General features: G+C 37.8%; 1 protein-coding gene across 6 annotated transcripts in view; it reads right to left on the bottom strand.

Annotated features, from left to right (window-relative positions):
• Positions 1-26,287, bottom strand: part of Vps13b (vacuolar protein sorting 13 homolog B) — a 553,125-nt gene that overhangs the window by 330,235 nt on the left and 196,603 nt on the right. For 5 of the 6 annotated variants that reach the window (XM_036207944.1, XM_036207941.1, XM_036207943.1 and 2 more), the window contains exons 20-21: positions 15,357-15,469; positions 11,489-11,636 (exon numbers count right to left, since the gene is read on the bottom strand). In XM_036207944.1, coding sequence (XP_036063837.1) covers positions 11,489-11,636; positions 15,357-15,469 — 261 coding nt within the window. The remainder of the gene's footprint in view (positions 1-11,488; positions 11,637-15,356; positions 15,470-26,287) is intronic. The other variant, XM_036207942.1, reaches the window with a different exon arrangement.

Here is a 26,287-nt window from a genome sequence, read left to right as displayed (position 1 = left end):
CCATTCAAATACTGCACTGTGACATCTCACTGAACCAAATGATAGATGAGGTGTCATATTCTATCATACAAATATCTTGAAGTGAGTTACTTTTTATTACTGGACATGTATTAAGGTTACATTTATCACAGTGTAATTTTAAACATTTATTTTCTATTCTAGCAATGAATAAGGTTAATTCTGAGACATAAATTTTATTAGCTGAAAATAACATAAATAATTGTTTTTAGGGAATTATTGACTACCATATTTATTCATTTATTTATTTACTTATGTGTTGTGGAAAAAGTATTATACTGGTAACCAATTTAACTTAGTGTTTCAATCGTAGCACTTATCAGATGATTAGGAAAAGCTAAGTATCAGCTTTGAACCCATCAAAAAAAGCTAATAACATTTATATTTCCTATGAAAATACTGTTCATTTGAAATGTCATGATGTATATAAATCTGTCTTTGAGGTTAATGAATCTCTGGATTTGAATAGGTATGGTCCCCATAGACTCATATGTTTGAATGCTTGACCCATAGGGAATGACACTATTAGGAGGTCTGGCTTTGTTGGAGCAATTGTGTCACTGTGGGAGCAGGATTTTGAGGTCTCATATATGGTCATTCAATTTAAACTAACTTATTTAATCAAATATAACTTGCCAAAAAGGAACCTCCAAAGTTAGTGTTGGAGAAAGGTTTTGTTTTTGTCTTTCAGGAGAATGAAGGCTAAAGAATCTTAAGAACACTGTCTGGAGAGCGCCCACTTGCAATGGTCGGCTAGCTCAGACTCTCCCCACGAGGTCCAGGAATCACATGGGAAGAGGGAGGGGAATAGAGAGATTCCAGGAGCAAGAGCTCGCGGATGTCTGCACTAGACAGTACTTGCCAGACATGACAGCACTGTCACACATTTGAACTTATGGCAGCTGTCACTGCTTGCACAAGACCTGCAAAAGACCAACCAGCCAGAATCCCAGCACAGGGAGGGAGGGGCTCATGAAATGCCACCCCTAGCTGAAGAGCTATTGGCAGTTGATGGCTGCTAGGGGAAGGAAAGTAGGATGCAAACTTTGGGAGACTGACAATGCTCCAGCTGATGGTCCTACACCCATGTACCTATGAGCAACACTAAAAGGACTAGGAGTTTTTTAAAGAACACATGAAGTAGTAGGGAAAGTGGAGGGAGAGGCTAGGTAAGGAATTGTAGGGGGGTGAGAGGAAAGTAGATTTGGTCACAATGCATTAAATGTGTGTATTAAATTCTCAAACAATAAATAATATTTTTAAATGCAAAAATTAAAAAAAAAAGAACACTGGACAAATGAGACATCTGAAGAAAAAAGACAAATCATCCAGAAAAAAATGTCCCAAGAAAAGGAATAAATTGGCCTATTGATATATCACATATCTAACTGGACAAAATTTCATAAATCTTCCTAAATGTTTGTTTCTGCTGTTTTCTATAGATACATAATGCAAATGGTCTTCAAGGAGTCCCAGTTCAATTAAAAATTAAAGCGACTTTGGAGTAAAAGTATGACTCTCTCCTTTTCTACCCAAGCATGCTTGTTAAAAGGAAAATGAAAAATCTCTGTATCATGTCAGAAGAGCCACCTGATAAGGAACAAAAAGAAAAACAAAATTAAGGGTCTGTTCTATAGCTACTAATCTCATAATTCTTTGGTTTTATTTTAACTCTCAAAAATTTTAAGTTATCAATTTTATATCAAAATTAGATAGAATCAGACCAGCAATGCAGAAACACATCAGATTTACTGCATGTTTGAAAGTGAATTACCTTTGGTCAATACATGTTCAAGAACACTGTACTTTTGTCAATTTTTTCATGGCATCCTACATTCAGTTAGGAAAGTGAGACTAAAGCAGATAACTGACAGTAGAGAATGTGGCAAGGCTGAAGGGATGGAGGAGAGCACCACTGAGACTAATTAGGACTTCCTGGAAATGCTAACACTGGGGTGAGACGGCCATGACCACTGCTGCAGCATGGAGCCAGATGGATGAACCAGCATCAGGACTAGAGATAGAATGGAAAGGAGCAAGAGGCAGGAATCTTGATTTCAGCTTCAAACATATCACATAGCAGGAGAAGGGGAAGTACATAGATAAACATATCTAAGAAAGCACAGGTCACAACACATTCTAGACTTAAGGAACCTTCAAGATACTTAAGCAGAGAGCTGTTGGAAAATAGATATATGACAGCTTTTATAAAGAAGAAAACTACTATTGCTACAAAGCAGTTGAGATAACAAATAAATATAAAATGGAAGGGACAGCATTAATGTAAACTAAGAGTTCTGCACACATGCACTGATATAATGGATTTTGTTTCATTATTAGTGTGTGATGCCCTTATGCTACAGCATGTATATGACAGTTGGGGGCAATATTGTGGACTAAGTTCTTTCCTATCAAACTGGGCCACAGGGATTGAACACAGATCATCAGGCCTAAACAGCAAGTGAAATGGACTTAAAGGAATTTGCACATGATTAGGACCCAATGGAAAAAAGAAAAAATAAAATCATTCCCCCAAGGTCTTCAAGATAGTGACTGTTAGATAAAATAAGCTCTACTGTGCTTCAAGTCTACACTTTCTTTTTAACATCTAAAATACACACACAAAAAAATGTGATCTTAATTGCTGGTGTGTGTGCACAATTTTAAAGAGCTTCCACATATCTTTGTTGGTCATATAGCATATTATTAGTGATAACTTCAATACTGTTTTATAATAGAAATAAATAAGAGAATGTGATTAGTTTGAGATGAATTCAGGTTAGTGTCAAAACTACAGTTTTTAGTCCTTTATGGATTATCTCCAAGATCTTACTTTTTTTTAAATCCGTATTTTACAATGATCATTATTTTTGGTAATTTCACTTGGCAATACATATCTAAATAATTAAAAGAGAAGATTAAAGGTCACTTTACAATTCCTTTATAATTTCTAATGGCAACATGGTATTTTAAGCTTCAAGCAACTTGTGACAAACTGCAATAATGCCTGAAAATTTTCATCAGAACATAAACTATATTAGATGTTTCACTTTTGAAAGCCCCTTGGGAAATAATGGCTTTTGGATTCTGCTAGTCAGCGTGACATGGCATGCAAAATTGCATCTCATGCTGAGCCAACCAGGAAAATATATGTCATCACTATGTTGACATTCAGAATTACATCTGGAAACTATAATCTCGTTCTGACTGCTAAAAGGGAGTGAAAAGACTGCATTAAAAAAGAATTTGAATTTTTGCTGAATTCTTGCCAATTCATATAAAAACTAGAATAACTGACTCATTCCAAAGAACTTCGTATTCGAGACACTTGCAATGTACTTATCTACACCACAACGTGTTTTCAAAGAACTTCATAGTTAACTGACATTATAGTTCAAATCACTTTTATAATGACTCAAGTTCATGGATTTCTAGGAAAAAAATTACAATGAAACAGATAAAGCTGAGAAATAAACTATAAATTATAAAAAAAAAAAAAAGAGCTGAGCTGTTCAAAATTATATACATCCTAATTCCTGTCCCTTGGTTGAATAAACTCTATGCTAAAAATCAAAATAGTAAGGCAGACTTTCAAAGCCTGTGATCCCAGTACTAGGAAGCCTGCAGGCCAAGACTGCAAGACCACAAATTCCAGGCCAGGATGAGTTACAGAGCAAGACCCCCATCTCAAAAAGTCATGGTATGGAGCTACAGCTCTGCTATAGGGCACTTGGTTAGCATGCTTAAGCCCTGGCTTTGATCCTCAGTGGGGACTTGTAAAGTCCCTAGTCTGGCTTAAGTATACCATGCCTATTTTAGATTATATCCTCAATCTCTTATAGACATGTGTACAGTACCCACATTATTCAATTCTTCTCAGAACAGGATTGTGACTGCAGCATATGTTTTCTACTCATTTTTAATTATGCTATACCTAATTATAAAATGAAACATTAGTAGAAAAAAAACTGTAATTGAGCCATATTTCTGCTGTCCTTTCATTTTCTGGTATTGTATGTCATGCTACTTGGATACACAACTGTGATAACAATGAACCAATCATAACAACTAATCTCCTTGTACAAAACAATTATGCAAGAATAGACACATGATCCAGGACAAGTCAGGCAAGTCCTCCCCAGGTGTATTTCCAATGGACACTAAACAAGATCTGTTTCTCTTTAATCACAAAGCATTAGGCATGTGAGCTCAACGTTATCATACTGCTACAGCCAAGAAACTTATGATCAGTAAAAGAAAATCAGGCCATGAAAAGACAAAGTCCTAACAGTGCAGTCTCTAGCACTAACTACTGCGTGCCCAAGATCTGAATTTCCTCCTGATCATTTTAGTTATAGAAAACAATAAACACCCTTCTTCCTTTTGATTATTGTTTCTTTTGTAATTAATCTTTCTAATTTCAAACTGTTTATTCTCTAAAGTAATGATTTATCAACCAGTAGACAATATGTTATAGATGTACTTTCCCCATCTAGCCTTTCATTATCCAGCTTGCACAGATCTCCAGATGCCTGTAGACCTCGGGGCTTGTCTCCCAGCCTTCCTTCCTAAGGAACTAGTCACCCTATGTGATTCTATTTAATCTGGCTCTCAGACCTCCTGTTTCAACATACACTAGTCATTATCTTCCTCATTCTGCCTAAAGCCACAAATTTAGAGGTGCTATGGACTTTTTACAGTCCTCTAATACTTTCTTTACCCAGTCAATATTCTTCACAGATTAACTTGGCTCCATAGAACATGCAAAATGTGCTTTTGACCTTAAAGGATTATTTTATCTTTGTTGCTTGTAGTTTCAAAAAAAAGCTGTAGAATATTCTAGAAGTGTAACATCCTTGAGCCAGATTAGAGGATACCCCTTTCTCTGGAGCATTGAGGTAGAAGGTAAATAGTGCAAGAACACTGTTAAATCACTGCAATGTTATAGTTATAAGATTACTACAAGGCTGAGGATTCCAGAATCTAAGACCTGTTTGAGAGCTATAACACTAGAAGGCCCTGCCTGCTGTTTGTCTCCTGCAACTGTTTACTGGAACTAGAATCCAGAGATTGTAATGACTCCCATGTACCAGAGACACAGGTGGTAAATCCAATAGCAATATGGCCCACACGAATGCTAAAACCATAACTCTGGGTTCTAAAGACTGAAAGAATATGTCCTGGCTCTTGGCACTTAGAACACAGCCTTTAGGTCTTCAACCAGTCTTGGGTTCTCAGGATTTACCAACTTCTCCACACATACCTATTGGAGCACAGAAAAAAAGAAGAAAAAAGGGAGGAGAGGAAGAGAGGAGGAGGAGGAGGAGGAGGAGGAGGAGGAGGAGAAGAGAAGAGTAACATCTTAAGTTAGGGAAGGACTGACTAGAACAGCTATGCTCTTTTCTAGTTCACATTCAGTATAGGATCTGCCACTGCTTTAATTAGCAAGTAATGTTAGCTTAAGGTATAAAATGTAGAGCGGGCAGTTCTCAGTTCCAATGGGGCACACACTGATGAGAAACCAGATTTCCTTGAGAGGTCTCCTACCCTCTTAGACCCTGGCTCCTGAGAAACTGTATGTTTGTGTTGTTTCTTGCCACCTATCTGCACAGCCCTTGGCCAGCGAGAAGATGGCCTAGTCATTGGACCTTCTTAATTAGGAAGAAGCTTATTCTACAGAACTCTAAAAATCCAGATAATATTTAAAAAAAAATAGCAGTTTCCTTTAAAATAGGTATATAAATACAAAAACTATAAACAGAACTATTATCAAGCAAATTATTGAAGCACCTATGTATATTTTACCTAAATATGAGAAAGATATGCATTTTGTTGATATTAAATAAAATATACTGATATTAGAGCCATTCCAATGTCAGAAAGCCACAGATAAAAAGGTGTTAAGTCACAAGGTTGTCAAGATGGCTGGAGAATTAACGTATTTGCAATTACCACCTACCTCGAGTAAATAATAAATATATAAATGTAAAGAAAAAAGGGAGTGTCTTTAAAAATGCTTTTAAAACAAAATTAGGCCAGTGAGATAGGTTAGCAGGTAAAAATACTTGCCATCAAGCCTAAAGACTTCAGTCCAATCCCCTGGGATACACACAACAGAAAAACAAACAACTCCTCCAAGTTGTCCTCTGACAGCCACACACATGCTGTGGAAGTGCCAACCTTTCCCCCACACACATACATGCAAAATTAATAAATGTAAGAGAACCAGAACCCATGTAAATGTTCAATGAGCACTGCAATCCTCTTGTAACTGCAGCCTCTAAAGGTAGAGACAGGATCTCCAAAGCCAACTGCCTAAGGAGACTAGTGCCCTTATAAATGATCGTCAGTGTACCGGAGGAAGAATGGACATTCAAAAGAAGGAAATGGCAAGCACCCTTCAGTTCTTCATTTTTTTCCTCAGATACTTAAAATTTGTTTTACTGGTGATGGCTAAGCAGCTTTACAAATGTCATTAACTATTTTTAACTACAGTGTCCCAATATATATGCACACCTTTAAAAGATTCCTGTGGTGACAGAAAGATATCTTAGTAGTTAATAGCAGGTACAGTTTTCACTAAAGACCTGAGTTCTATTCCCAGGAACCATACTGGGTAGTTTACAACTGCTTGGAACTCCAACTCTGAGGAGATCTGGATGCCTAGATGGGCACCTACATCCATGTGCACATATCATCTTGTTGTAGATATTCCTTTACATTGTGTGAAGATGTGTCACTGTGAGTAGTTTAACAAACAGCTGAATGACTATTAGGAAGGCAGGAAGAGGTTAGGTGGGACTCCTACTTCAATGCTCCAGGTAATATATCCTTCTCAGGTCTTTGGAGAGTGGAAGGTGAAGACAAGATAGTTATAGTTACAAGTTTCTTTGTTATCAAATTAAAAACCAAAAATCAACTCACAAAAAAGTATAAAATACAACAAGGCTGAGAGACATAAAAGCTTAAATTGTTTATCTAAAAAATGTTCTGACGGCTTAAAACATAGTTTTAAGATGGTAATGCAAGCTGTGATTAAAAAGGGGGTGAGGTATAAAACTTTAAATTCATCAATATAAGATAGATAATAGAAAATTTTCTCCAAATATGCCAAATACAAATGGATTGGACATTAAAAATGTAATTTTTACCTGATTAATTGTTCTTATTGTTTATGATTTTATTATGTTAGAGTTGCAAACTTTCCTTTCGGTTTAGAAAAAAGAGGAAATGTGTGGAATATTCCTTTATACTCTGTGAAGATGTATCATGTGACTGGTTTAATAAAGACCTGAATGGCCATTAGCTAGACAGGACTTCTAGGGACAGAGAGCTCTGGGAAGAAGAGAGAAGGAATCACCAGCCAGACACAGAATAACCAGGATGGGCATAATCGGGACAAGCTAACAAGCACATGGAAGAACACAGATTTTAAAATATGAGTTAATTTAAGTTATAAGAGCTATTTAGAAACAAACCTAGGCTAAGGCCAAGTTTTCATAATTAATAATAAGTCTCTGTATCTTTTTTTGTGAGTTGGCAGCCCAAAAAAAAAAAAGTCCGGTTACATTATCCCCCACACAAATATACACATAATAAAAAAGTAAAGAGAGACACAGGAAATAAACATACCCAAATACAAAGCCTAAAGATAAAATTAATTTGTTTTAAAAAACAAAAAAAGGCAGCCCTTTGCCGTTGGATTGAAAGATACATCTTGTATCTGTAATATGGAAATTCCTTAGCTTGGTTTCAACAAAATGTTCCAAAATGTAATTAATTAAACTGAAAAAAGTATCCTGAGAACATTCTATTATACTCATAAATCAGTGCCTCGCTGGGGTATATTTGACTCAGAAATAAAAATAATTTTCTTGCCAGTCGGTGGTGGCGCACGCCTTTAATCCCAGCACTCGGGAGGCAGAGCCAAGCAGACCTCTGTAAGTTTGAGGCCAGCCTGGGCTACCACTGAGTTCCAGGAAAGGTGCAAAGCTACACAAAGAAACCCTGTCTCGAAAAACAAAATAACAAAAACAAAAAAACTTTCTTATAATTTACAAATGGAGACAATCACATTGATAAACCTAGGGTTTTGATTGAGTTTTCCACTGACTTCCCCAATATTTCCCAGTTATTTTAGTACTAAATATGTTGTCTCAGGTATCATTTATGTAATTCTGAATCTGTTTGTACAGCACACTATCCCCATGCCGAAAAGTCACCACTTTGTATGTGCTGTTGGGCTTATGAACTGTTGACATTCCCTCTTAGACAAAGGCAACAAGGAGTGTCATGGGACTCTCATCTGAGTACCCTGTCATCTCAACCACTGGATGCAATTCTGCCCAATTACAGGGAGCCCGGGAGTGAATCAGAGAGTCTAGGCTGGGCAAGAAGAGTAAGACTGGGGCTCCATCTCTGCAGCCATGTGGGAGTCATCTTCCATAATGGGGCAACTTTTCAGTGAGGCTGCTTCCAGGTCACCATGCTCTGTAAGGAAGCCTAACAAACTCACTGACTCGTCAGAGTGAATTTTGGATAAATGGAAGTTTGGATGATCATTATAACCTACAGGTGAACAGGGTTACTATCTATACCCAAAAGAAGAAATTCTTGAAACACAATCTTTTTCTAGTGTAAGGCAGGAAACATTTTTCAACTACATTTTATCTCTAAGAATAAATTCAAACAGTATATTTATTACACTATTAATGTCCATCTTCAATTCTTTAATATTTTCAAATGAAATTAAATACCTAATTAATTACAAAAGAATAGAACTTTAAGCTAAACTGAATGATTAAAGCAAGTAACTAAAATACCTAAACTAACAAAAATCTAGTTTCTAATGCATAATACGAATTCCACACTATAATTAGGAACATATCTGTTCAAATTCAAACTTATCCAAATTAAGGATGGCCAGGAACTTTGAGATGAGTTGTTTTTGATGGGTACTGATTGGAGTGGTGTTGCTCATTTTGCTTTTAAGCAAGTTATTAAAATAGATATTCAAAAAAAGCAATGTCATAAAATCAACATTAACAGAAATTGGCAGTCTCCCCACTTAGAATTGTCCTAAAAAGTGCATTGCCTCTGACTAGAATGATGCCTTCATTATTGAAATGAAGTGTAGACTTTAGAATGACATGTTAAACCAACTGAAGGAAAAAGGAACGACAGAAGGGACGACGCCCATTTTATCACCATAGAACTCCATGTATGTAACCAGTAAAGGGCTCAGACCTTCATAAAATTATTCTCACCACCTCTATAATAATTTGAGAAAACCAATATTTAGGCCAAATAAGTATTTGTTTGTAGATTGGATGGTACGTAAATGGATGATATATATTCTTTTATCCCCAACTCAATGAAGATGTCGTTTTTCTAAATGTTAAATTCAAATTGCCTAATTCTTCCATTCTGTTTCTCAGTGTGTTCTTACTGACTGATTTCTTCCTTGCCATAGTTTCTGCCTGTTTTTATTTTTGACATCATAAGTAACATCATAAGTAATAGATAAACATCTAAGATAAAATTCTAATTAACAATTGCACAATATTATGTTTTCAGAGTTTTTGTGTTTATTGCAGATACTTCATCGTCTTCCAAACACTGGACAAATGCATCACACCATTAGGAATCAATGACTAGGGGGACACAGATAGACCTTCCTGAAGAGTACAAACACTCCTGTGCTGCTGTGCTGATAGAATGCTCCCAGCATTCTAGCACATGCCCTGTGCCTGGGGCTAACACTGCTTGCACAGGAATAAAAGAAGACACACGCTGCTTCGTGCTGAAGTTGAAAAGCCAATCAAACTCAGTGCTTTGGTGTCACCATGCTTTGGTCATCATGAACTAAAAATTCCACACAATTTCGTTAGAGACAAACTTGTGATCAACACTGCATCAGTGACTAAAAAATATAAAACTAACACTTCCAGTAAGAACTGAGGCATAAATCGTGAAGTTGTGGTGTGCACCTGTAGTACAGGTGACTGAAGCAAGAGGATAGTATGAAGCTGAGAATTGCCTTGGCAACAGAAAAAAAAAATCATCTCATTAAAAAGAAAAACAAGAGTTGGGTAATTCATTTCTCCATTGTACAAGTCAATTAAAAATTAGATATATGCAAATGATGATAAATTATAAATAACTTTCCAAATTCATTAATTTATTATACAATATAAATAAAAATGATGAATATACACTAATATATGTAGTGTATGTTCAAAGAAATCTGATTTGACTTAAGGCCAACTCCACAAAATAAGAAGCCATACACAACACTGCTTGGGTGACCAAGAACCAAAGACTTGATAGCCCAGGGACTTGGGGTAAAAACAAAGACTACTGTTATAATAATAATAATAATAATAATAATAATAATAATAATAATAATTCCTAATGACATTTTGCTACACTTATAGATCACAGATCTAGTGCCTTGTTCAGCCATCATCAGACAAACTTCCTCCTACAGCAGATAGGAACAAATACTGAGACCCATAGCCAGACATTATGCAGAGAATAAGAGACCAAATGCCTCCCTCAAGGCACAAGGAACCTTGCAGAAGAGGCAGAAAGAGTGTAAGAGCCAGAGGGGATGGAGACACCAAAAATAAGGCCCCCTAAATCAACATGAGCAGAACTCACAAACTCACAGAGACTGAAGCAACATGCCCAGAGGCTGCATGGGTCTACACCAGGTCCTTTGCACATATATTGTAGCTTCCAGTTTAGTGTTTTTATGGGATTCCTGAGTGTGCTCTTGGGCTCTTTTCCTTCTGTTTGTTTGTTGTAGTCAACTACAATGTGTTAGTTTTTGTGTTCTCTTTTTTATTATTAACTCTTAGAAGCCTATTTGTTTCCTAATAAAAGACAGAAAGGGAGTAGATCCAGATGGGAGGAGTAGAGGGAAGAGAAATAGTAATCAGTATATATTAGGTAAGAAAAATATACTTTCAATTAATGGAAAAAGAAAGCAAACACTATAAATTAATTAAAAACTTTAAAAATCAAATTTTAAGTTAAAAAATGTTTATTCTCAAGAAATAACATTATTGCTACCATATTTGCCTCCCAAGAGAGGCAAAAGTGGTAGGTATCTGAGAAAGAGGATGCATAATTCACGAACAGCATATTATGCCCATGGTATTCAGCATCTCTAAATCTTCAAGTATACTTAGAAAACATGAGAGTTCTAAAGCTAGGGAGAACTAAAGACAGAACCCCTCTCCAAGACAAAAACAATAATACCACAGTATAGACCAATCATTTGAAGGGGAAAGTAATCACTGTACTATTTATTTTTATATAATATAGAGAATAATGACTAATCATGTAAATTGTGTTTAATTTTCCTCCCTCAATAATTAATATTATCTTCTAATTAAAAATATGGAAAAGAATAGTAAGGTAAACTAATCCTCAGAAAACTGATGCATCTGTTCTTGACACATACCTGTGACTGTTTTTGTTTTTATAGGGCTGCTGGCATATTCTGAGGCTTGGTAGGACTGCTGCTTTGCCAATGGGGCACTTCCAACAGAGAGCTCCTCTTCTTTCCTTCTGTTAACTGAAGGGGCAAGAGGAACTGCTACCACAGGCTGCTGGAAGAAACAAAGGAAAAATGAAGCAACAAAGGGCAGAGATGGCATCACTAAGGACACTCTTTTAGAAGCTGGGGTCTGAGCATTGTTGTAAATCAATATCTCTCTCTCTCTCTCTCTCTCTCTCTCTCCCCCCCCCCACCCCTCCCTCTCTCTCATGTGTTAGGTAACCCCCCTTTAAAGGAGGGAATATGTCACAAAACCACTAGAGGGTTTCCTTCATAAGAGACAGAGCCGCCCTGCCCACCAATGAGTCCTGGATCTACGAGCTTGGCCGACTGTGGATCAAGCACATTTAGGACAGAGTGCACTGCACTAAACTTACAGAGGTCTATTCTCCACACATTCAGGACAGAGTGCACTGCACTAAATTTACAGAGGTCTCTTCTCCACACATTCAGGACAGAACGCAATGCACTAAACTTACAGAGGTCTCTTCTCCACACTGTATAGTGGAACGCGCCTACAAAGCATTTACATTGCATTAGGAATTAGTATTGGTACTCCAGAGTGTGACAGGATGTAGTTAGGTTGGGTGGGAACATTCCAAGTCATTGCACATAGAGAACTCAAGCATCAACACACTTTACTTCCTGGAACCAATAGTCTTTCAAGAATCCCAAGAGACAATGGTACTACTTTTTTTCCATCAAATACTTCATACAGTAAAGTTTAATTTATATGCTAAAAAGAGGTTAACATAAGAAGATAACAACAATACTAGAATAACAATTAATCAAAGCATATAAATTAGTTATTTCTGGAATTTCCCATACAGTATTTTGAAATGAGGGCTGAGAATTCTGTGACAAAACCTATAAGGCTATAGGTTAGCATAGATTGTAATGAGAAATATGAACATAATACTGGGAGACCAAATCAGATCTAACTTCCCAATGCAAATGTGACAACTAGGAAATAATGTTACTGGGAATGGGTGGATAACTATTGATTATATGAACAGTCCAATTTTTGAAGAAATTTTGAGAATTCTATTTTGTATGATAAAGTGATAATCACAGCATATTTAAGGAACACAGAACACCACTGAAAGCTGGAAAGAGCTGGAAAGCATTAGGATTCTTTACTGAACACGAGTCAGGGCTGGACAAGGAAGTGGCCGTTTCTTCATTATTCAGGGAAATAAAATATGATGTTACTGCCAGTGACGTCCAATACAAACCTGTCAGATTTTTGGCCAAAAAAAAAAAAGTGCTTTTGCTGTAGAATCAAAGATGAATGCTGAACTGCATGAGTCTTCCAATACTGGGCTTTAGCCACAACTTAGAAGGAAAGTCCAGCCAAGGAAACAAGGGATGGCAGCTATAGTAAGCCTGGTGTTTGGTATAAAACAGTATCTGCAGCTGGCTACGGTGTGGTTCCCAAAACAACAACAACAACAACGTTTCACAAACCAGCAAACAGGAAAATGAAGGTAAGTGGAAATCTATCCTGAGACTAAGGAAAAAAAAAACCCTGAAAATGTGAGGACAAAAATATTTTGTGCCTGATTATAATAATGCATTTAATATGTTAATTATGTTGAAAGTTTATTTAACACTTTAAATACTTAGACAGGCATGGTAGCATGTGCCTGTGATTCTACCACAAGGGACTCTAAGGTGGAAGAACTGAGTTCCAGGCTAGGAGCCTGATGAACTCATCAGCTGCTGCCCATCATTCATATACCTGAGGGAAAATCAAGCACTCTGAGAATTATAATCATATTAAGGATTAAAATGAGGATGTTTCTAAGAATCAGAAGACAAAGACATGACGGTAATTACTAGAGGGAAGGATGGGACATGGTAAGACTGACTGAAGTCACAGTAGTGGGACAACAAACAAAGACAAAGCATCCTTGGGCAGACTCAACTTGGGCTGACACAAGTCAAATCCCTTAGAGGCCCTCCCAGCCCAGAATACAGCAAACCTTCTCAGATCCAGGTCTGTCCACACCAGTTTCATGCAGTTCCTCGCTATCCATCAGGATGAAGTCTCAGTTACCAGGACTGAGAATTCCAGACAAAAGCTTTTAAGAACTGGGTTCTTATTTTGCTGGCGTCTAGAACAGTTTATTCAGGCCGAGTCCTCCTTGCCACGATTCTCACTTCCCTGTCTTTGCCCAAATATTCAGGAAGAAACAAGCTTCTGTCAGCCTCGCTCCTGTGGTGCACACTGTAACCTACCCCTTCTTCTCACATACAATCTGCTTAGGAGAATTCCCTCTTGCCTTCACATCATACTGGACACAGGCACGGCCATCACCTAAATGGACCTTTTGGTACTCTTTGATATTCCAAAATGTACTAAATATTTTAGAGGGATGGAAGCTTTTAGTGATACCATTTTTACAATCTTGGTGTCTAGCAAGCAAATACTTGTTAAAATGAAGAATAAACAGGAGAAATGGTGTAGGCACTCAATCAAGATAAAGGACTGATGCTGGGGAGCTGGAAATGTAGCTAGGGATGTGGCAGAACATGGGTACGGCAAGATGAGGCCAAGGTATGATCCAACACCAAAACAACAGCAACCAAATGCTCCTCAGATTGAACAGACTAATCTTATGTAATTATAGAATTCATCTGTTGTTGGGGATGTCTTTCTGTATGCTGCAAATGTGTTGCTCTGATTGATTAATAAATAAAACACTGATTGGCCAGTAGCCAGGCAGGAAGTATACTATAGGTGGGATAAGCAGAGAGGAGAATTCTGGGAACAGGAAGGTTGTGTCAGGAGTCACCAACCAGACACAGAGGAAGCATGATGTGAAAGTACCGGTAAGCCACAAGCCACTTGGCAAGTTACAGATTGATAGAAATGGGTTAATTTAAGATGTAAGTAAGAACTGGATAACAAGAAGCCTGAACCATTAAGCCAAACAGTTTAAATAATATAAGCGTCTGTGTGTTTATTTGAGTCTGAGTGGCTACGGTCCCAAGCGGGACTGGAGATAACTCCAGCAACAATCTATCTTCTACTAAACAGCATTAGTTTATCAGAGGAAAATGGTAACAAAATTATCTCAAATATAATACTGCAAAATTACAACTGTTCATGAATAAATACAATCCAATATAGCATAAACATGACCTCAAGGACTAAATTTTGCTATTTACTAAACATTGCTACTACAGACAAAAGCCTCAAAACTGTCACTTCATCTAAAATGAGAGCAGTAACGGTTTGTCAGAACCACACTGATGTATCCTAACACAGCATATTTAACGATTCTAGAAAACTATAATGATGTGCTCTTCCTTTGTAATTTACATTGTTTCCAATGAATACATATCAGAACTATCGAATTGCCAGGGTTAAGTTAAAAGCAAGTTTATTAAATAAATCCAAAGATGTGTAACAGTAAATAGGACTGCCAAAATGGTCTTTCTGCTTTATAATCACCTATGTAGAAAGTTACTTCAACAGCCAAACTATGTTGAACACACTTTCTTATAAATAAAATTACAGATCTTTGAAAGGCATAAAAGGGGGTCTAAAGAAATTCTAGCACATAAATAAGAAGAGAATCAGTAACAAGAGCATCATTTAACCACAGTCACTAACAACAGCATCATCTAAGACAGTAACAGCAGCACCTAACTCCCTGATATACCTGCATTATCTAATCTCAGTCATTAACAGCAGCAGCATCTAACTCAACACAACAGAAGAAATGCTGGATTTGTTAAAATAAAAACTTACGGGACCACTCACCTGTTGCATATGTTGTCTACTTGTTCGTTTTTGTGGTTGATAGATGACCCATGTATACAATATTGGGTCAATGTTAACTGCTAGTCCTTGTACACTACAAAGAAACACAGCACCTAAAATAAAATATTTTAGAATTATTAAAATGACACATACAAAAATAAGAGGCTGCAAAAGAGAAAAGTAATAAATACTGTTCATATGTACAGGCTGTAGCCCACACTCACTGCACCCACACTCACTGCGCCCACACTCACTGCACCCACACTCACTGCGTGCACCCACACTCACTGCGCCCACACTCACTGCGTGCACCCACACACACTGTGCCTACACTCATTGAGCCCACACTCACTGCGCCCGCCAGCACTCACTGCACCCACACTCACTGCATCTGCCAGCACTCACATTCACTGCGCCCGCACTCACTGCGCCCACACTCACTGCACCCACACTCACTGCACCTGCCAGCACTCACTCCGCCCACACTCACTGCGCCCGCCAGCACTCACTGCACTCACACTCACTGCACCCACACTCACTGCACCCACACTCACTGCGCCCGCCAGCACTCACTGCACCCACACTCACTCCGCCCACACTCACTGCGACCAGCTTGCAATCACTGCTGTGGGGAAGTAAGTAACATAATCACTTGAGGAAAAAGCACAACATTGCTCCTTTGGTAAAGAATCTAGTTACAGATGACCTGTTCCTAAGTACTAACCAGATAAACAAGACAAAAGAAAAAAAAAAACACATGACAGAAATATCTTGTCTACAGAAAGACTATCCTGCAATATATTATGAGAGAAATGGCTTAGGCCAAAAGAAAATGTACCAGACAGAAACCCAACTCTAAGGAATAAAGAACCCAGCAGCGAAAAACAGCTGCTGGTTTTAAAAGTAAATATATAAATAAAATATTATTTCTAAATATCATTCAAATCACTTTTGTCTTTTTAAAGCAAAAACAATAAAACTATAAAGTGAAGCTCATCTTTGAACATGAGGAGTGAGCAGTGGGAACGGGAAGGAGAGCAGCATGGCAATGAGGCAGTTTTAGCCTACAGAGAGTTCTTCACTGTCTTCGGAATACAACGCTGCTGTCCCGTCCTTTGATACAAACACTGACTAAACACTAGTATATTAGAAATGTATTTGTCTTCCCCTAAATACCCAGTTCTACACATCCTTCACCACTGAGCCTTCCTAACATGGTTCAACTTGAATTCTCTGACAGACTACAATACTAAACATTATGTGGTTCATTTTGGTCACTGAGAACTCAGTTTTCTCAATGAACATAAGAATGCTGTCACTTAATAAAGGTGGCAGAGGTGTCAACAGGTGCTTTGGGAAACAACCATTAATAATAGCTCTGAATGTAGCCCACATAAAATCATAAACGACTTCAACACCATGACTCTTTTTATTTGCAATTTTTTTTCTAACACATCACATTGACACAAGGTTGAGACCGCCCCCCAACACACACACACACACACACACACACACACACACACACACACACACGCACACACGCACACACACGGTGTAGCATTAATGAATGGCATATTCCCCTTAGTCTTGAATTCAAAGTGAGACGATGTGAACTGAACATGTAATACTGGATCTCATGTGCACTTGTGTGTGTGTGTCCATGTGTCAGAGAGAGAAAATGTATCTGTGTGTTGTTACTCTTGCCAACCAGCGCAAGATGTAATCTCTCTAACAGTGTTTTAGAACAAAGTTAATAGTTCATCCCCTTGCACCTTACTCAGATTTTTTATTATTTCATATTATACTATAGTGATTTAGCATTTTATTCTTGATGAATATATACAATTCGCCATATCTGGGCAAAATTTTAAATGCACAGAATAAAATACCATATGCATGTGTTTTAGTTTATAGATTCATGCAGAAAGCCTAATAAAATTTTGTATGATTCTTGGTGTGTGTGTATATGTCCATGCGTGTGTACACACGTGTAAGAGTACATGTGTGCAGAGGCCAAAAGTTGCACTAGATATCTTCCTCGGTGCTGTTCCACCATATTTTTAGACAGCGTTTCTCTCAATCTCTACTCTGCTGGACTGACTGGACATCAGGTCCCAGGGACCCGTTTGTCTCCGCCTGCTCAGGGCTGTGTCTGTAAATAGCTGCCACCACACCAAGCTTCCGAATGGGTGTTAAGGACCCAAACGCACAACCCCATGCTGAAGTGACGATCTTGTTAATACTGACTTGGCCATCTATCTAGCTCATATTTTGTTATGATAATGTTCTAAATTAATTAGAATGTTGAGTCATCCACATTACAGTATCTCTAGGTTTTTACATTTCTGTATACCAATAGCTATTTTAAATTACTCTTTCAAAATCATTGTAACAGAAGCCAAATGAGATGACACTATGCATTTCTGTTAAATTACAGACCCCTTCATTTTAAAATTTTTATTGATAGTAAATTCTTACTCAAGTATTTTCTGATTTACCTTCACAGCCTGACACCTCACCTCTGTGATGGTACACATCACAGAACAGCTCCTAAAATTGCTACTAACAAGATACTGCTCTCCATTCTAGCTGCAAATTATTTTTTTTAATCTTTCAAAATCATGGCTGTTATCCTTGGAATATAAAGCATTTTTTAAAATTGCTTCATTTCATGCTTTAAAATCAAGCAAACAAAAATCAAAATTTCAGATTTGTCAAAAAGTAATCTGAAATGGATTTCCCACACTAATTAGCTTGCCTTTGAGGGGAAAAAATAGTAAGGTAAAATGCTATCTTCATCTTTAATGCAGCCTACCTAATATTCTGATCCTTACTGAAGCATATGAGGATAAGTAAAATGACACTGTTTTACACTACACAGAACACTCTATGGAATAGCACTGTTGTGAGGGACAAAGGTCTTTTGTTTTTAACCCTATCAGACACTGCATTCAATTTTGTGTTTTCTCTCTGTAACAGAATCATAAAATAAGATATAGCTAAAAGTGAAGAGCTAAAAATATTAAAAATTGCAGAGAATTTCAAGGTTAAAAGTTTAACATGGATGTAAAGATTAGATGGGAATAAGAGGATTAAAAATAGAGACTTCTAGCTGCTAAATATTTTTTGGTATTAAATGGGGGACCTGACTGCAGCGATTAAGAATGCAAATGTATTACTCAGTTAATACTAGGCATTATTATCTAGGATATAAAAAGTTATAAAGAGAACATAGTCCCAAAATACAGAAATAGATGGATTATTGATACAATTAAAGTAGGATTATAACGCACATTAGTATTTTCTTACCCTATTGTTTAAACAATGAGGAGTTTGCTAATAACATGAAATTGAAAACAATTTTATTTACTTTGAGATTCCTGCCTATTCCTCTATAGTAGAGAAGCTGAGGAAGAACATCAGAGTTGTACGCCAGCCTGGGGTCCACAGTGAGTTCATGGGCACATGCAGCTCTCAGGATTCCATCTCAGAATAAGTCATCTCTAACAACAACAATATAGCTACACTGAGGTTCATCAACTTATTGAATTCTAAAACTGCACATATAATTATAAAAGATTAAATCTGAACACTGACAAAGGAAATAAATTTATTAGTGCTAACATATGCTTCAGTCCACAGACTGATTTGTATAAAGGAAGTCTACTGAAATACAGCCACAGCTATTGCTTGTTGTGTAAAGTAACTTCCCACACTAACAGGAAAATGATCAGCTGCAACAAAGATTATATATAGCACATGAGCCTAATATTTACCGTCAATCTGGCCCTTTAAGAAAGTGCTTTCTGAGGCCTAATATCACATTGCTAATGGGAGTTTAAATGATGTAAAAGTTTTAAATGTAAGCTGGGAAAACTGTTTGGTGCATATATGTATACTTACATATCACCTTTTCTAATCAATTACAAGTAAATAGGAGAACTAACAGACTATACTTCCAAATCTACAACTGTTATTAAAAATAAGAATATGCTCTCACACAAATGTTATTTCGGAACATATTTTATTGCTAAGACACTTTCTGAACAGTTTAAAAGTATTTCCTTATTTTTAAGTATATGTTCCTTATTTTAGAAAGAAAGGTGCACCCTACGCAATCTAGCACTGCTGGAAGGATCGAGATTGCCATCACAAATAAGGAGCACTGCAACATCCCAAGTGAAGTAAGTCCTGCAGCCTCTTTCTCTCCAAGAAATACTTGGCATTATCTAGAATTTCTCAGTTCCCGCCTGTAGTCATAGAAGAGACTCAAGCTTCATTTAGAAAGCTCTAAAACACAGGCTGGCCTACCAAGCTGGGGCAGGACCAAGCCCCTTCCCCCTGGATCCTGGCTGAGCAAGGCATCCCACCACAGGGAATGGCTCTAAAAAGCCAGTTCATGTACCAGGGATATAAGTACTGGTCCCTCTGCCAGTCGCCCCACAAACAGATCAAGCCACACAACGGTCACCCACATTCAGAGGGCCTAGTTCAGTCACATGCAGGCTCCCCAGCTGTCAGTCCAGAGTCCATGAGCTCCCACTAGCTTGGGCCAGCTGTCTCTGTGGTTTCCCTATCATAATCTAGATCTTGGTTGCTCCTCTAATCCCTCCTCCCTCTCTTCAACTGATCTCCCGAAACTCCAGCAAGTGCTTGGTTGTGAGTCTTTCCATCTATTTCCCTCAGTCACTGGATGCAGAGTCTATGGCAATAATTAGGGTAGTCACCAATCCGACTACAGGGGAAAGCTAGTTCAGACACCCTCTCCACCACTGCTAGGAGTCTTAGCTGAGGTTATCCTTGTGGGTTCCTGGGGATTTCTCAAGCACCAGGTTCCTCTTTAACCCCATAATGGCTCCCTCTGTCAAGCTATCTCTTTCATTGCTCTCCCACTCTGGCCTTCTCCCACCTCAGCCATCTCCATCCCTCACATCCCCAACTCCCCATTCCCTCCCTTCTACACCCTCCTAGTTTACCCAGGGGGACTTAGCCATTCCCCCTTCCTGGGGCGATCCATGCTTGACTCTTAAGGATGATATCACGGTGTATTCCACTGAGCCCTAACAGTCACTCATATTCGCTCTCTCTCTCGCTCTCGCTCGCTCTCTCTCTCTCTCTCTCTCTCTCTCTCTCACTCACTCTCACACACACACACACACACACACACACACACACCTTAGTATATGCTAGACTATACTATCTAGGTTGTGAATAATTACATGCTGTGGATATCGATTTGTGTAAATAAAGTTCTGATTGGCCAGTGGCCAGGCAGGAAGTATAGGCGGGACAAGAGAGTAGAGAATTCTGGGAAGTAGAAGGCTGGAGAGAGACACCGCCAGCCGCCGCCATGAGAAGCAACGTGTAAAGACACTGGTAAGCCACAAGCCATGTGGCAAAGTATAGACTAACAGAAATGGGTTAATTTAAGATAGAAGAAACAGATAACAAGAAGCCTGCCATGGCCATACATTTGTAAGCAATGTAAGTTTCTGTGTGTTTACTTGGTTGGGTCTGAGCAACTGTGGGACTGGCGGGTGAGAGAGATTTGTCCTGACTGGGCCAGACAGGAAAACTCTAACAACAATTACACGCTATGATGCATATACAAGGAGAAATCACCTAATAATACATTTCTGAAAATCTATTGCTGTGATGGAATGACTCATAGCCTTCACATTAAAAAACAGTTCAAAAGCATGATTTGTAGTAGTATCAATATTGCTAACTACTGAGGAATAAATATGACAAAAAGTACAAGAAATGAAATATATAACTTTAAAATATTGCTGAGGCAGGTGCAGTGGCAAATTTGTAAAGCAATTCAGTATTTTAATTAAAAAATAAAGAGGTCATCAAGTTGGGAAGGGAGCAGTTGAAGAAGAGTAGGAAGGTGGATAAAGAGGAGGATATGATCAAATTACATACTTAAAGAACAATTTGTTCCCAAAACATTGTATAAAGAACTAAATCAGAAATAAACATGGAGAAGAAATGACCAAATACTGGATTACTGTTAAGTTTTCTCAATAACTTGAAAATACTAACAAGCGTCCTTCCTAAATTACAGTGTACTCAGATGCTGTGGGATGTTCAAGTACGTCAAATGTGTTGCTCTGATTGGTTAAAATAAAACACTGGTTGGCCAGTAGCCAGGCAGGAAAATAGGTGGGACATGCAGAGAAGAGATTTCTGGGAAGTGGAAGGCGAATAGAGAGGGAGAAGCTGCCAGCTGCCAGCCGCCATGACAAGGAAGGGGGTTAATTTAAGATAGAAGAAGCAGATAACAAGAAGCCTGCCATGGCCATACAGTTTGTAAGCAGTATAAGTTTCTGTGTGTTTACTTGGTTGGCTCTGAGCATCTATGGGCCTAGTGGGTGAGAGAGATTTGTCCTGACTGTGGTCCAGGCAGGAAAACTCCAGCTACAGCTTACTTCAAGGATTATCTCATTTTATAATGACAAGAATCTGGGATTGAATTGCAGTATAGTTATTTCCTAAAGGTTAAGCTTGTGTTTTCTCAGTATTAAAATGATGATAAGAATAAACACACAGTTCTTAGGAATATTGGAGTTAATGGATAAGGCAAATAACAAACAAAGGAAATACTATCTAGGCATATTAACCAAATAGTATACCATAACACTTTCACAGTCATGGCCAATAACCCAAAGTTGTATGTGAATTTACGTTTATCTTCACACAAGTGTTTGAGATTCCTAGGCTAAGTATCACTTACTGCATTCTCCTTGTGGTGCAGTAAGTTTTGAGAGTAGAGGTTTTTGTTTTTGTTTTTTTTCGGCATAGCCTACCATAAAATAATAAGTCAAGGCTCCCCCTTAAATGTTCACACTTAAATCCTATGCTCTGTGCTCACTGACTGGATTCTAAGCTTGTTTCTCTTCTACAACAAAAATGGCAGTAGATGCTGGAGAGGGCACACTGAAACAGTCCTGGAGTTTGGCAGAGGGACTAATGGAGAACCAGGCTTCATTCACAGACGAAGCAGTGGACTAACTAACCAGTTGCAACAACTTCAATTACACAATCACTCACAGTTTCATGTATAGCAACTGACAGGAAAACTGGAAAAACAAAACAGGAAGAACAGACCCCATCCTATGATGCCCAGAGGCAAGGACACTCAGACTATTCCTTAGTGTGATAACAACAGCTGTGATCTCCTTCTCAATGACTGCTGGTGGCCCTGTGCAGTGCCACCCATATTACAATATTATAGCAATAATATGAAGACTGAAAGTAATTTCTTATATACTAACAAATGAAAAGTTGAGAAAATTTGGTAATTCATGTGACAGAGAGATCTGTCATACTTATCGTAGGTTTTGAGAACAGGCAGTCTAAATGATCATGGAAAGATGATCTGTCTAAATCCCATGGACAGATACTAAGGATGGAGCTGCTTGCTCCTCCATAGGGAGTGGAGTGGAGAACAGAAAACCAAAGGGGCATAGTCAGCAAGTGATGAATATGGCTGTTCTACTGCTGTCTGCTACAGTTCGCTATCTTAGGAAATTAACTCTATTTCTAAGCCTTAAAAAAGAACTTAGTGACAGAAAAAGACTCTAGTAATATTAGTTGGAAGACGGATGATAATATCATTTGTGAAAAGTTGGTGCTATAACCTATGTCCAAGAAGAAGACTTAAAAATTTCTCATAGATGTTATGCTTAAAATACATGTATGGAACAACTAATGAAATAAGGAGACCATGAATTTGAAAGGGGACAAAAAGGGATATGGGAGGATTTGTAGAGGAGAGGGAGAGAGGACAGAGGAGAAAGCAAAGGGGAGAGGAGGAGAAGGGAATAAAGGAGAGGAGAGGAGAGGAGAATGATGTAATTATAATCTAAAAATAAAAAATACAAAATAAATTACAACATAATCTCCACTTGGATCATTAATTTATCAATGAGCAAATATATGTGCCTCCTCTGATGTGCTGTATGTTGAATATATATTACCATTATCTATCAGGTTTAGCAACAAAATTTAAGTTGAACAGAATAAATCAAACTAATAATGCACAGGAAATGAAAGAGTTAGAACAGAAAGTTGAACAGCACCATGAGAGCAAGACTATAAAAAGCCTGAAGTGATGTCATTCTAATAAGAGCCTTGTGGGAACAGGAGAAAGGAAAGGTCCAAATTCAAGAGGGTTAAGAGACTGTTGATTGCTTGAGTAGGTTCTGTTGTAAACAAACAAGTCTCTAAATAACATTTGAAGGGGAGTAACTAGAAAAATTGGAATACTATGTCATTTTTGGGTGACTTGAAGAAATCTCTGTTAATTGTGCTAAGAAAGTTATGAGAATACTGATTTTTTACCTAAAAGAGAATTACATCTAGGAAATGCATTATTTAATATTGAGGCATGTAGACTTGCCACTTCACGGTGTTTGTAGTTTTTTTCTAAAAGATATAAGCAAAAATAAATTGACAAAAGCATGTTAACATCCAAATTAAAAGTATCCAATATGCAAATAGGTATTTTATATTTACATTTTATCAGTAAAATCTTTTTTTAAAAGTAAACGTATAAAAATCCATCACAGAGTACAACCAATATGAAATACTTAGATTTCCTAAGTGTATCTAAGAGCCTTTAAATGTGAAAGAAGTTAGTCTCTGATGTGGTATGCTTTGATGTGGTTAAAATGATCTGTACTGGAAATGTGGCTCTTTGTAAATACATAATTTAAATTTATCTACTTGAGCAAAGAAAAAGAATTGCATTTTATGAAATGACTGATGAAATGAGTATCCTCAATGAAGTATTTTTAGATGAAAAACTTACATTTTATTACTTGGATTCTGACATGGAAATATGACAATCCACAAGAACAAAATAAATATACACCTATATGGTAGCACTTTCCAACTACTATCAGACTCAGCTAATGGTTGAACTTCTGATTTTGAGTCTATATCCCAAAGTGGTCAAGATTACAAGTTTTTTAAAAAAAATTCAGTAAGCAATTAATGTTACAGTAAAACAGATTAAAAAATCAATAAGGCATATTAGTTAGGTTAGAATATCTTTTGAAGGGTTACTATATTATTCCATAATATTGGATACCAATGTAAGCGAAAAGAGCTAAGATTACGGTATCATGCTTTATGTTTAAGACATTAGGAATTTTCCTAAGAGAAAGAATGGTGGAAAGACATGTTTGCAGGGAAAAGCAGAAGCTCATCATGCACATGCACAAATTCCTTGATGCCCAAGTCAAAGTTGATTAAACAAAATTAAAGGGAAATGGCTACAGATTGGTCTTGGTTTCCCACTAGAACTTATTGGTAAAAGCCTATTATTGACGACACTAGACATACTGGTCCCAAACCAGAGTAATGGCGTTGCTACTAAACAGAAAGCTTCCTTCCTGCAAGAGATCAAGCTAGTCAAGAGACTTGCATGGAGTGGGAAGAGACTCATGAGACCCACCACTAACTGAGGATCTATGGACAGCTGATGGCATCTGGGAAGGGTCAGTTTTCTTTAAGAGTATGGCTCCTAGTATGTAGACCATGCTCCAGTGAATGGTACCAACCTAGGAGAGAAAGGGAGGAAAGGGTCTAGGGAGGGAGGAAGAAATGGAGGGAGAGGGGAAAGGAGGAAGGGAGAGACAGAGGTGTGTGTGTGTGTGTGTGTGTGTTTAGCACAAACTGGAGTTGACACATTATTTTAAAAAAAAGACACAACTGGTGAACATACTAGTAACTTTTCTACTGCTATGCCAAACACCATGACCAAGACAAGTACAGAAGAGAGTGTTTAACTGGGTTTACAGTTTTAGACAATTAGAGTTCATGACAGCAGAACAAAGAACAGTGGCAAGAATAGCTGAAAGCTCACATACTTTTTTTTAAGATCATAAGTATATCACTTCTCCCTTCCTTTTCCTCCCACCAAAACCCCCCATATACTACTCTTCATTTTCCTTCAAATTCATAGCCTCTTTTTTCATTAATTTTATGACGTGCATGTATGCATATACATATAGGTTCCTAGCTATAACCTGCTCAGTCTATATGTTACTCATAGGTACATCAGGACTGACAGTTTGGTACTGTACAACAAATTAGTGTGTTCTTCCCTAGGGAAGAACTATTTCTCCCACTTTCAGCATCCCTTAGTCCGCCTGCAACTCTTTGTATATGGTTATGGTCTTGGGTCCCTCTACCCATATCCCTCACCCCATACCCTGGTCTACTTTGCCACATCTATTGATGACATCCTTGTTCAGCTCATGGGTGTAACTTCTAACATTCCTAGGAGACAAAGTCTCAAAGCAAACTCCAAGATCCTCTGGCCCTGCTAATCTTTCCACTCCTTCCATAATGTTGCCAGTGCCTCAGCTGTGGGGTTGTTTTGCAAATGAATCTGCTGGGATTAGGTACCACAACTCTGCCTTTTGGTTGATTGTGGTTTTCTGTAATAGTTTCCATCTGTTGCAAAATGAAAGTTCTCTGATAAGGAGTAAGGACTACCCTTATTTATAGATATGAAGACAAATGTTTGGATTGTTGTTAGGAAGTATGCTAGTTTAGTAAAGTAGTGGCTTTAGGTGCTCCTCTAAGATCAATGACTTCACTAGCACTCAGTAGTTGGCTAGATTTCCAGTAGGTTGAGCCAGTCTTAAGTACAATTAAAAAGCTCACATCTTGATCAGTAAGCAGGAACCAGAGAAAGGCACATTAAAAATTGTGTAAGTCTTTTGAAATTTCCAAGTTTTTGCCAGGTGATACACTTCCTGATGCACAGTCACATCTCTTAAGCCTCCACTCATCTGCCAACTGAGAATCAAATTTTCAAAAGCATGAGAACATGGGAGCATATCACCCAAGCTACCACAGTAGGGCAGGGAGATGAAGTGAATGGGAGAACTTAAGGAAGGAGGAGCTGGGGT

Source organism: Onychomys torridus, chromosome 16 (assembly GCF_903995425.1).
Source record: "Onychomys torridus chromosome 16, mOncTor1.1, whole genome shotgun sequence".
NCBI lineage: Eukaryota > Metazoa > Chordata > Mammalia > Rodentia > Cricetidae > Onychomys > Onychomys torridus.
This window is presented reverse-complemented; position numbering and strand designations above follow the sequence as displayed.